This window comes from Heterocephalus glaber, unplaced genomic scaffold (genome assembly GCF_053883595.1).
Source record: "Heterocephalus glaber isolate CG9 unplaced genomic scaffold, H.glaber_assembly_v1.0 deba00000071, whole genome shotgun sequence".
NCBI lineage: Eukaryota > Metazoa > Chordata > Mammalia > Rodentia > Bathyergidae > Heterocephalus > Heterocephalus glaber.
The window spans coordinates 16,301,964-16,315,472 of NW_028258137.1; the positions used below are offsets into that span (position 1 = coordinate 16,301,964).

The 13,509-nt window shown below is 45.4% G+C and overlaps 1 protein-coding gene across 3 annotated transcripts in view; it reads right to left on the reverse strand.

Moving 5' to 3' along the window:
• Window positions 1-13,509, reverse strand: part of Wwp2 (WW domain containing E3 ubiquitin protein ligase 2) — a 152,277-nt gene that overhangs the window by 13,699 nt on the left and 125,069 nt on the right. For all 3 annotated transcript variants that reach the window (XM_013071519.3, XM_004842933.3, XM_087204873.1), the window contains exon 10: window positions 5,620-5,794. In XM_013071519.3, coding sequence (XP_012926973.1) covers window positions 5,620-5,794 — 175 coding nt within the window. The remainder of the gene's footprint in view (window positions 1-5,619; window positions 5,795-13,509) is intronic.

The following is a 13,509-nucleotide window of genomic DNA, read 5'->3' on the forward strand; positions in this document are numbered from 1 at the left end:
TAACGGCGCCCCCACCACCACCTAATTCCGCTTCGAGGTCCCCAGGGAAGGGCTGCAGGGGACAGAGAGGTCTTGCATCCTTTGGGGAAGGGGTGCTGTCAAAAAGTTTTCGTGGTTAAATAAAACAAGTATTGTTCTGCTCGCTCTTTCCCGCTTTTTTTTTTCTTCCTCTGAAAGCATTTTTATTTCACTTACTAAAATTTAATCATTATATTATGGGATCAAGTTCTAAATGCAGACTTCAGGCTGCCAGGCAACAGAGCCACACACGGGCAGGAGGATGAATGGAGCTCAGTCTCGCCCTGAGCAAACACTGGCGGAGCCCCACTGCCGCCAGCGAGCCCCCTTTCACAGCGCTCCCACCACCGCCCCAGCAAGGGACACAGGAACTTTCTAAGGTGGCAACGCGAGTGCTGCTTCCAAGCAAGTTTCAACAAAGACGTTTAAGTCTAAACCATAGGTTCCTCGATGGGACAGAGCCCCTTTCAGCAGGGGCCCCTACCCCACGGACTGAAGCTGCATGAAGCTGGCCTCGACCTGGGGCTATCACTGCCAGTCATGTGCTTACAATCTGCATCACAATTCCGAGCTGCCCCTTGCTGAAACACATCACCTGGACTCAAAGTAGTCGTTCTGGTGTGTGTTTTTATGTGTAGGAGGGGTACAGGATGAGCTGGGGCAACATTTGTTCTAATACAGGACGGTCACTAAAAAAACACTTGGCATCAGAAGCGGAGGAATGAACATGAAGACATATCTATTTCAGAAAATAAAGCCAAATACAATCCCATTGCTAAGTTCTGAGCTATAGCTATAACTTTGCAAAGGGTAATTTTAGAAATTAAAAAGAAGCCAGGCATGGTGGCACATGCCTGTAATCCCAGCACTCAGAAGGCTGAGGCAGGAGGATTGCCATGAGTTGGAGGCCAAGCTGGGCTACATAGTGAGTTCAAGGCCAGCCTGAACTACATAGCGAGACCCTGTCTCAAAAAACAAAACAAAACAAAAAAGAGGTATTTGGTACGCAAGGGTCTGCTGCTCCAGGCCTCTTTTTAGAGCGGACAATCTATAAAGTGTCTAGGGACTTTGGTAGAAATCAGCTACCAACCAAGTGGGCCTCTCTACTTAGCTGTGCAAATCAATAGACCAAAGGTCTTTATTGACAGCATTGATCTGAAACAAAAATATTTATCAATCTTTTTCTTTCTTTCTTTTTCTTTTCTTTTCTCTTTTTTTTTTTTTTTTTTTTTTTGACACAGGATCTCACTATTTTGCCCAAGCTGGTCTTGAACACCCTCCCGAGTAGCTGGGCGTGTGCCACCACATCCACAGTATCATCCAGTTCTTAATCACTGCCTTTTGTTTTGTTTTGTTTTTTGTACTGGGAATTGAATTGAACCCAGGGCCTTAGCAGTCAGCTACATCCCCAAGCCTTTTTATATTTTTTATTTTGAGACAAGATCTTTCTAAGTCATTAGGTTGTCTAGTCTGGGCTTTGAACTTGTGATCCTCCTGCCTCAGCCCCCTTAAGTGCTAGGGTTACAGGTATATGTCACCACACTGGTTATTGCTTTTACTTTTTAATACCTCTAACTTCACACAGTGTTGACCTTCTTTTGGTAAAATGGGGTACCTTCCCATTCTTATCATAACAGAACTTCATTCACACCCCCACACACACACAACCTGTCAGAAGGGCAGAAAAGAGGCAGCAGATAGGAGAGGGAAAGACAAGAGATTGATAAACAGAAATAACAGGGCTGGGGGTTTAGCTTAGTGGTTCCGTCGCTTGCCTCACAAATGCAAGGACCTGAGTTCGATCCCCGGTACCAAAAGAAAAAAAAACACAAATAACACACAGTATCAGAATCAACAGAATTGCACATTCATATGATTTTTACTTCTTATAGTTAAAGCAAAGCACTTGACTATTTTGGATATTTCTTCCCTGAAGTACATAGTACAACTTGAAAAATAAGAAAAGCTATAAGAAGGAAGTAAACAGCCAAAGAGAAACAAAAAATACAAGCAACACATCATGGCCAGAAAACAAAAAGCCAAAAATTCCACACCGCCAACAAGCCAGCCAATTTCTTCTTCTCTTCTAGCCCAGAGCATCACGGGGAACAGAGCAGGAAAAGCACAGAGGGCAAGGAGAGTCTCAGCCAGAAGAGATCCTGGGGTGCACGGGTCACCCTAAGACACAAGATGGCATCTTTTATGCTTAGGAATGAAAAGGAGTGGGGCTGCAACATTTTCCTGAATGCCCCCAAGTTGGGAGATCTGCGGTGCAGGCCACAAGCCAGAGAGCTCATGTGAGTTCGAGTCCCTCGGGGATGACGCACAAAGTCTCAGCAATATTTTAAGATACAAACTCAGAAATAAAGAACGTCTAGCAAATACAGCCGAGGTCAGGAAAGGTTCTGGGAAGGGCATAAAGGCTGCAGAGGGAAGGTGGACATAGCTCCCTCCTGCCCTGGGCACCGAGGCACTCAGAACAAAACCTGGGTGCCCGGGATTCAATGCAAGGGATTTCAAGTCCACACTTGGGAGCCACAGAAGGATTTGTGCTGGGCCTGCAGACCTGAGCTTTCTCTTTAGCCATCAGGGAAGGACAAAGAGACACAAATGCAGAGATGCCACAGAAACAGCAGGCTGTGTGACGTCCTGGCACAGTGGTACACTGTGCGTGACTGTGCTGGCATCCACAGTGGCAAGAACACGGGTCAGAAGGAAACCTCAGGGTGAAACAAATAATAACACACACAATGATCACAAACAACAAAGGCACACTAGGCATCAGGAAAGGAAAACCTGCCAGAAACAAGGAGAAGAATAACCTAAGAGAACATGGGAAAGGTGTGTGTGGAAGCAGAGAGTGGGAAGGAATAACAGACGCCCACAACCTGGGATTCCCTGGGCTCCCATTACCAACTATGTTTCATGTTCTCTGTGGCTCGGCAAGGAACAAGGTCTCAGTTTAAACCTAGCAAGAGGAGAAGGCAGGGAAGTCGCCAGTACAGTATCAGCTCTTAAGTCTTCCGAGTCAAACCCTGGGCCAAGGCCAAACTCCAGAATAACTGTATGAAAGCAACCCTTCTTACTTGTAACCAGGACATGGCACCACAGCAAACAACAGGGAAAACCAAATGCAGAGGGGGAGGAAAAGCAACAGAGAGACATTGAGACCAGACCAAAAAAAGATTCCCACCATATTTTTCAACATAAGATTTGTTTCATGGAGAAAAGGTAATCCCCGCCACCATGCAGAATCCGCCCACATCTCCAGCTATGCTGAGAAAACCATTTTAGAGTATGCAGAATGAAAATGTTTTTGCACTTCATTTTTTACTTCTAGGGAACCCTCCAAGCCAAAGTTATACCTCTGTCAGCCTGGAATGACGTTGCTAAAATGAGAGAAACAGGGAAAAAGAAAGACTGGTCCAAAAAGACCAAGCAGACACAAGACTTTTTTAGCAAAGTTGGATAATCACAGAGACAAATCCATGGAAAATCCCTAAGCTGTTTCCTTGTCTCTAAACCAAAGGACAGACAGGTTAAGGAAAGATAATCCAGATCCCCCCGGTTTTGGAGACAGGACCCCCCAAACAAATGCCAGACAGTCTTTGGGGCCTGGCTCAAGAACAATCTCTGAATTGCAGAGGACCAGATCCTATCCAATGTTTGAAACAGACCAGAGCTGGATGCCAGGCTCTGGTGCATGGGGTGGCCAGGGCAGCATAAGGACATAACACAGTGACAGAGTGGGTACGACCACCAAGGCACGGGCTGTAGGCAGGCATGACAGGTAACCTTGAAGGCAACTTCCTGTGGCAAACATCACATTTTCTCCTCATCCATATAAAGGAGCTGGGGTTCTCCTCAGCTTCCCCACTTTCCGATGAGCAGTCAGCCTCACAGAAGAGGTGAGCTAGCTAAGGGAGATGCTACCATGACTTACAGTAACCAGTAGAGCTCCTGCTTCAGAGGAACAGCAAAAGAGCTGCAAAGGAAGGCAAAGATGATAAATGACTACTACTTTTTTTTGAGACAGGATCTCACTAGAAAGTCCAAGCTAGGCTTGAGCTCATTACATGGTCCAGGCTGGCCTTAAAAAATTTGCAATCCTCCTGCCTCAGCCTCCTACATGCTGGAATCATAGGCATGTGCCACCATGCCCAGCTATGACTGCTATTTAATTTAGTGGAATTAAGGAATTTCTGATCATCTAACCAGGATGGTATCCAATCGAGAAATGGGTTGTCGGATTAAAATTCATTTCAAATAGAAATAAGGTTAAACACGTGATTAAAATTGAGTTCCTGGGCCAGGGATTTAGCTCAGTGGTTTTGCCCCCTGCTGCGCAAGCACAAGGACCCAAGTTCGATCCCCGGTACCAAAAAAAAAAAGTAAGAAATTGAGGTCCAGCTCCAAATACTTCCAACCTGCAATACAGGGCCCCATCTGTGCTGGTGTGATCCCATAAACAACCTTTGTGCTTAAGGTACCCTAAGATATAGAATCAGGGCTCCAGCTGAGAACACCGCTTCCCCCTGCTAAAGAGCCTGTGTGGCTAGGCTACGAGAGGACAAGGGCTCCAGGAGGTGGGGCTGGGGGGGTTCCTCACGGGATACGGTATGGGAAGCCGTGAAGACAGTTAACTTGGGAGCAGGGCACTCTGAATATTGGACTAGAAAACGGAATCATTATTCAGTAGGTGGTGACCACAGAAGGCCTGAGCGAGGAAAAGGATGCAGTGACAGTGACAAATGAAGACTGCTGTGGCAGGGAGAGGCAGCACAGACTGGGCCAGGACAGCCAACAGGGACAGTGACACAGAGGTTGCCTTGGCAACTCAGATGGGAGGAGGCAGAGGAAAAACAGGCATTGCATAGAAGGAGCTTGGTCAAGATCAGGGGTCAACAAATTTTGGAAAGGGCCAGAGAATCTAGGCATGCAGCGCACACCTGTAATCCCAGCGCTCAGAAGCCTGAGGTGGGGGGATCACAAGTTCAAAGCTAACCTGGGCTATATAGCAAAAAAAAGATCTACTGTGGTAGCATGAAAGGGGATACAGTTCACTCACAAACTACCAACCATGCCTGTGTTCCAATAAAACTTTATTTACAAAACCAGGTGGTGGACTGGTTTGGCCCCTGGGCTTTCATTGCCAACTTCTGATGCAGATGAGCTTTTACGGGCCCTTCATCCTTGAGACTGTTAGAGAGTAAAGATCCAGAGAAACAATGTAGGAACGGGAGGGAGTAAAATGAGTCAAGATGCAAAATGTGTACGTATCAATACTCCACGACAAGTATATGCACTACATATTGCAGACATATACTAATAAAAAAGAAAAGAAACGCCATAGCAGCAACAGACGAGGGAAGGACTGGGTGACTACTGTGATCTGGAGAGTGCAGAGCAGGCAAAGGCAAAACTGACCTTAGGCTTCAAGTCCAGAAAACGGACTTGAATGGAGGGGCAGAAAAGAAAGCCAGTGTTGGAAGAAAGACGGAGAATACAGTTTCAGAGGCTGGTCACAGAGCTACTCAGAGACACTGGAATTCGAGGAATTTCACTGTGATGAGTAAAATCTCCAGGCCACCCGCCTCTCACCTGGTAGAGGAATCTTTGGCTGAAGTGCTGCATGGCCCCCTGCAGCTGACTGCGCTGAGACTGCCACTGCTCGTAGTTCCGCACATACTCTGCTGTTGGCCGCTGCCAGGTGGTGGTCCGAGTGTTGTGATCCACGTAGTAAAACCTCCCTCGGGGGTCTGTGCGTTTTTCCCAGCTGCAAACGTTAAGCTCAGAGTGAATATAGCGACCACCCTACCCCCAAAATGTAGGGGAAAAAAAATCTCAGGATGGGCAAAGTGGGACTCGGGGGCTTGGATACCCCAGGGAGGTGCAGGCCCCAGTCACAGAGGCTTCTGGGGCCCAGATGATGATGGGGTACATCTGTGGTTGCCTTGCCAGCAACTCACCCCTCCTTGCCATTAGCTCCTGATTTCCATCTCGGGATCCATGCAGTTCTGGGAAGCTGACTCCATTCCCAACCCCAGAGCTGACCGACTGACCAGACTGGGAATGGGCATATGATTCATGCTGGGACAATCAAGGTGAATATCACCACTTGGGTTGGAATGCTGGGAATGCTAGGAAAAAATATAGCCTCTCATCCTTACTGGATATGAGTGGGAAAGCACACAGTTCTAGGAACCACTGGCTACCAGTTTGGACCTAAGTACAGTATGAAGCTGACTCAGTGGATGGCAGAGCAGAAAAGTGGAAGGCCAGCTGCTTGGTAATACTGTAGCGTCCCTAGTTCAGAATTTACTTGAAATCAGGATTTACAGCTAATTAATGTTCAGTTATATGAGCCAATACATTTCCTTTATTATTTAAGCTAATTTGGATACCAATTTTTGTTACTCCTGAGTGATATAAGGCACCAACAAAAACAAGTTGTATGGTCATGAGAAGGGTTGATCCACACAACAGCATGTTACCTGGTGAGGAAGCAGTTTGTCCAAAGTTGGTCCTAACAGCCCCCACCCAGGCAAGACAGGGCTGGAACAGAAGGTATTAATCCTCAGCCCAGCTTGGTAGGTGTAGTAATTTCATTTTCACACCACAGGGAAAAAGTGATAAAAAGAAAGTAGGAAGGAAAAATCTCTAGGATGATGGAAAGTTTTCTACATCTTGATAGGTATGGGTCGCATGAGTGAGGGTTGTTAAAACTCAGTGACTAAGCACCTGGGAACGTGTGTCTCACTGTTTATAGATTATACCTTAATGGGGTTATTTTCCCAGTACTAGGAATCGAATTTAAGACCTTGCACTTGCCAGGCAGGTGCGACGCCAGTGAGCTACATCCCTAGCCCTGATTATACCTTAATGTTAAAGTGACTCTGAATCTAATCAAGCCTTCATGTCTAGTTACCAGTTTACAGAAAAGACACAGGATAGAACAGGTCATACAGCCCACAAGATCACAATCAGCCTCATCCTGAATATAAGAAATTCTACAGCCAGGTGTGGTGGCGCATGCCTGTAGTCCCAGCACTCAGGAGACTGAGGCAGGAGGATTACTGCGAGTTCAAGGCCAGCCTGGGCTACGTAGTGAATTCAAGGCCAGCCTGAACTACATAGGAAGACTCTGTCTCAAAAAAGAGAAACAGAAACAGAAACAAGAAAGAAAGAAAGAAAGAAAGAAAGAAAGAAAGAAAGAAAGAAAGAAAGAAAGAAAGAAAGAAAGAAAGAAAGAAAGAAAGAAAGAAAGAAAGAAAGAAAGAAAGAGAGAGAAAGAAAGAAAATTCTGTAAGACAAATACCCAGGTTCTTCAAGAAATAAATGGTCTGATAAAAATAAGAAAAGGCAGGGAAAATTACAGATCAAGAGAAACTTAAGATACCTATCAGCCAAAAGCACTGGATATGAGTCAAACAAATCAGGTAAAAAAATATTTTTAAGATAACTGGGAAGAATGGGATATAGCTGGATATGACATGACGCAAGGAAATGGTAGTAATTTCGTTGGGTAGGATATATATTTTTAACCTCGTGTTAGAGACATATATGATGTATTTATGGATCAAAGGATATGATGTCTGGGGTTTTCTTTAAAATCCATTAGTAGCTCTCCTGAGAGTGGAGGTCAAATGAAACAAACTGACTCATTGTTAGAACCAGCAGAGTTACAAGGGATTCACTGTACTATTCTTTCAAATTTGGTATATGCTTAAAATTTTCCATTATAAATTTGAAAACTGGTGGGCATGAGCTGAAAAACTCAGGAAAGCTAATGCAGATGCCCCAGGAGGCCCCAGAGCAGAGGCCCTGCCCCTCTGTCCCTTGTCACAATGCCATCTCCTGCTGACATGATGACTGTCTGCCGGAGGTCTGCAGCCTGCCCTCATGTCCTGCATTAGCCTCCTGGTTGATTCTTTCTTGGCCACCTTTTCAAGAACCCTTTTAAAACTCAAAGCTGCCCTAGAAGTGGCTTCTCCTTAAGCAGCTCCCGGGCCCCGGGGCCGGCACCCAGATTGTGCTTGGCGTCTACCAGACCCTTTCACCTTTGTAACCTGTGCCGTGCATGCAACTGAACACCACAGCTCGCTCTCTCCTCACCTGAGTCTTCCCCAGACCCCAGGATGTAACTACATCCAGATCTGTTATCACCTCTTCCCCCTGGAGTACTGCAGCCATCCCTGAGCTGACCTCTCTGCTCTGGTCCAGATTGTAATCCACCATCAGAGGCCACACTATACTGGCCCCAAGGTCCTGAGCCTGCTCAAAATCTCCCCTTGATTTCCCCTGCCCTTAAGCCAGAATCCTTTAGTCAGCATTCAAGGCGCACAACAGTCTGGAGCCATCCCACCTTTCTTGGAATTTCTCTAGTCATTTTCATTTATTATCAAAGAAATCACGGTATAGCTTTCAAATGCAAAGACTACAATGGATACAAAGAAAAACAGATGCTGGGTATGGTGATGCACACGTGTAATCCCAGCACACGAGAGGCTGAGGCAGGAAGATCCCCACAAGTTCGAGGCCAGCTTGGGCTACAAAGTGAGACCCTGTCTCAAAAAAATAAAAATTTAAAATAAATAAATAGAAAGAAAAACAGTCATCTCCCCCCTCCCTTTTTTTTTTTTTTTTTTTGGTTACCGGGGATCGAACTCGGATCCTTGTGCTTGTGAGGCAGGCAGCAGAACTACTGAGCTAAATCCCCGGCCCGCTCCCCCGTTTTTCTACATAACATGTCTACTCCATTACTTCTTTACTTGGGCCATAGTCCATGTCACTCATGGGCTTTCCACTAAGAAGATGGTTATGTCACGTTAACCCCTACCACACAGACTCCCATCTCCTCTCCTCTTCCTCCAACACAGAGGAAAATCATGGTTCGATTTAGGGTTTGTACTATGATGCGGAAGAATATTATAATAAACACATTTCCTAGTTGTAGAACTTCTTGGGTTTTGTTTCAGAAAGTAAGAACTGCCTTGTTTCCTTCTGTTTGGTTTTTAAGAATCTATGGCTATTTCACCTCCTGATTCAAATTCACTATGAAGCTGACCAGTGGCTGGCAGGGCAGAAGATGAGAAGGAAGGAAAGCTCCTTGGGAAGATTGTTGAGTCATTAGATCAAGTTTTTTCTGAAAACAGGATTTATATCTAGAATTTTCAGTTGTATGAGCCAATAAACGCCTTCATTATTTAAATCAATTTGATACCTATTTTTGTGACTTGTTTCTCTGACGGGACAGGAAGCCTCTCAGTGGCATTAATCCTTTAGCTCCTCTCTCCTGTCCCGTCCTCTAACATGGCCAGCTGGACACCCACATCACCACTGCTCCACTCTGTGTCCTGAGCTGTGTCCCTGCCTCTGCCTGCTGGGCACTCTCAGGCCTGGCAGCTGGGCCCCTGCATCCTGTGGCTTCTTCCTTCTCAGCTTCCTCTCATTTGGTGGAATGCATCACCTAGTAGCCTCTGAGAAAGGAGGCACCAAAGTTATTTTCTGAAACCCTGCATATCTGAGGAGCCTTTACTTCTACCCTTACATTTGAATATTTGAATTAATAAAAGATGATTTAAACGTTGATTTCGGGGGAGGAAATCTTTTTCCATCACAACTGTGATTGTTCCATTCTGTGGCTGCTGTGGCATTCGTGATTGCCAAGCATTTCTGTGTACTTTTTTCTCCCTCTGGGAGTTTCTGAGATCTTCTCTTGGCACTGAAATTCCCTTGGGTGGGCTTTCAGATGGGCCCTTGAAATATAGACACTTTATATACTTTACTTCTGGCAACTTTCTTTTTTATTTTATTTTGTCTTTGGATCATTTCCTATCCTGTTTCTCTGTTCTTTTTTGCTGGAACTACTATTTAGATACTGGATATCCAGAACTCATCTTCTCCAAACTTATCTTTCAACCACTGTGTTGAATTTTCATTCCTGCTGTCATATATGTTAAATGCTTCCCACATGGTTTATTTCAAAGTTCTCCTGTTCTTATTCCATCAAGGTCATATTTTCTCCCAAATCTTTGAGGATATTAATTATAATTTAATTTGTTCTCTGAAGTTTTTTTTTTCCCAGCTCCCCATATTATTTTCAGGAACTATCTTTTTTTTTTTTTTTCTGTCTGCTGCTTTTTGGTTATTCATTCACATTTTTCCTTTTTTATTAGTATATGTTTGCAATATTATTCACATTTAAAAGTGAGCTGCTGACATGCTGTGTGCTAGGATGGAGCTGCTGACTACGGCTTCACTGTACAGTGACCAGGAAGAGGCTAAACTACCTCATTAGAAGGTCCCCAAATACTGCAATCTGTAGTTATTTGCAGGGTCACTTTCCCCAGCATAACAAAATGCAACCCTGCAGTCCTCGTCCTGAGGGCTCGGTACAACATCCCCACTTACCCTCTTCGCAGTTCATCTCTTTCTACAGCTATGTCTGTGTCCCCAAGGCTGGTCCAGCTCTCTGAAGAGCTTCTCAGGGTCAGCAGCAGTCATGTGGCTGCATGTGTGCGGGCGTGTGTGTGTTCGGGGACACACACGTGACACTGGGATGGCAGTGATGGCTGACACGCTGGGAACCTAACTGCCCTCCGCACAGAGGTTCCCGCTTCCGCCCACACCCCGCAGCGTCTCCATGCGCTGAGGCTGCCCAGAGCCCCGTGTTGCTCTGGGCACCTCGGCACCACAGACCTGGGTTTCAGCTCCCTCGGTTCTGCCACTTATCTACCAGCAACAAATATATTAACATCTCCCTCACATGCTGTTTGTCCTTTTTCATTCCTTTATTTTTGAGGGTTGATGCTTCTTTTTATGAAGCTTTATTGCCATTTTAGCGAGTTTTCAGGAAAAACAGAAATAAAGACATCTCGACCCATAGGTTTCATTAGAAGTCCTCTGCTTGGTGAATTTCTGAGGGGCAAAATCCCACCTTTTGTTTCAGATAAAAGCTCCCACAGATTCCTAGAAGCGGAGCAGTGGCTGGAGGCCCAGCAGCCCTTCGCCCACAAACCCGAGGCCTCACGGGACACACTCGAGCATCTTTGTTTCACACAAATCTTCTACTCCTGCACGCCCACTCCCACAGCACCTCCAACATCCTTCACATCCCCTGTGCATGCCGGCACCTGACCGTCTTCTTGCTCGAGTCCAGCTCTTCCTGCAAGAGCCTGGTCTACTTTCCTCTAGCGGCTCCCCTCACCCTGGTGCTCTACAGTGCTCCTCTCTGCTTCCCGCTGGCCTGAGCACTGCTAAAGGGCGACTAGACAGCAACGCTGCACTCATCCTTAGCTGCCAGCCCAGGAGTTTGTGCTCCCGGATAAAATGACTGCCTGCATACACGTTTGCTACAAGGTGATGACCACGATAAAGCGAACCCTTTGGCTCAACTTCACTCCCTGAGTCTGCTGAGATAATGGCTTTAACTGTAGATTCAAGGTCACTCTCAAAATGGACTTTTCCCACTAATTAATGATAAAATCGTAAACATTCAAATTACTGTGTTCTCTCTGGGTTTCCTACTATTACATACTGAAGTAAGAGCCAGGGGCTCAAAGATCTTTGCCTAAAATTTAGGAAGAACTAATAAGCTATGATGGGACGCCTCCCAGAAGAACACTAAGCTATCCTGGAAAGAAGACAGCTAGTGTCCACCTCAATACTTTTTTTTTTTGGTACCAGGGATCGAGCTGGGGTCCTTCCACTTGTGCAGCAGGCGGCGAAACCACTGAGCTAAATCCCTGGCCCCCCACCTCAATACTTAAGAGCAAGTCCCCGCCAGCCTTACAACTTAGTCCTTTAATTCTATCAAAATATTTCTCAGATCAAAGTCCACAAACCTTACTGACAAGAGAATTAAGAGCCAGTAACAGCACAGTTCCTGCTACTTTCAAACACACATGTTGTGAATACACTAAGTACAAACATGTGACACAGCACCATTGAGGTCAACGTTTAGTCTGTGACACATTTAGAGAAATTCAGATATTGATGAGATATTTGATGGTATGAAGGAAAATACTATAAATGATACTTGTGGTTTTATTTTTAGTGAGAACATTTCTTAGAAATATGTACTGAAATATAGATAGATGATATGATGTTTGGGATATGCTTCAAAATAATCTAGATCAGAGCATGGGGGAGGGTAGATGAGGGTTACAGACCAAGAACTGGCAAACTGTTTCTAGAAAGGACTATAAAGTCAATATTTTAGGCTTTGCAGGCTGTATAGTATCTGTTGCAATGATTCAATCCTGCCACTGAAGTACGAAAGCAGCCACTAAAGAAAGTAAGCAGGGTTAGGGATGTGGTTGAGTGGTAGAGTGCTTGCCAGCATGCACAGGCCCTAGGTTTCATCCCAGCACCACAAAACAAAAATGAACTGTTCCAATAAAACTTTATTTATAAAAGCAGGCAAAGGGCCAGGTTTTGTGCACATGCCCTTATAGTGAGCCAATCCTCATACAAATGAAACAAAACTGGCCACAAATTGTTTAATTACTGAAACTGAGTGTTGAGTATGTGAGGACTCATTATACTAGTCTCTCTACTTTGCATATACTTGAAAATTTCCCTAACAGTATGAAAATTTCCATCATCTCCCCAATAAAATGCCTGTTTATTTTTTTAACTCAGGAAGTCTACATTTAACTTCATAACTTCATTCAATTTCAAGTCAAAGCAGAAAATAAAGTGAGCCCTAGTGATGACAAATGCTGAGATCCATTCCCAGGCGGGGAAGGAAGAAAAGGAAAACCCAAGCGTTCTCCTGGAAACTGAAGCTGAAAGCACCCCATCCGTGGAAAGTTGCAGGGCCAGAAGGTGAGGTGGTATCTGCCTGGCACACGCCTGACAGCAGAACCAAACAACACAGGGGCTCTCCTGAGACTCACCATCTCCGACACACCTCCCCTCTGCAAATTAAGGAGGCGAAGTGTTCATATTTTATGCAGGAGCCCTTCAGGGCTGCATTAGTTAGGGCTGATTCTTTCCTGAAAGCAGAACACATTCCTTCTGAAAGCTCCTAGGACCAGGAGACACCCTGGAAAGAACGTTCTGTCCCTGGCAGAGGGCATCAAACCCCTAGTCCTTGCATTTGGACAGTCTCTGGCCCACTGGAAGCTACTCACTCTTCGGTTTGGAGAACTTGGCTATGTTCTCGTCAAGCCCAGCTGAATGAGCAGGACTCTGTCTTTCTAGGCAGAGTGGAGCCAGTGTGCACCAAAAGGCATCAACATTCTTTCTTTACCAGTCTCCCCACACCCTTTCCCCCCCTCTGGAGTGCTCAGGACTGAACCCAGGGCTCAGTGTGGGCTAGACAAGTCTCTATGCCCCTAGCCTGTTCCCTACAGATTCTCTAAAAATTCCAGTCTGTCTTAAAAAATGAGAGCAGAATTAAGGTAACGGGATGGAAAAAGCAATCAATGACACAGGATAAATGTCACTATACTCTGCTACTTCTTGTTCAGCAGCAAACATAGA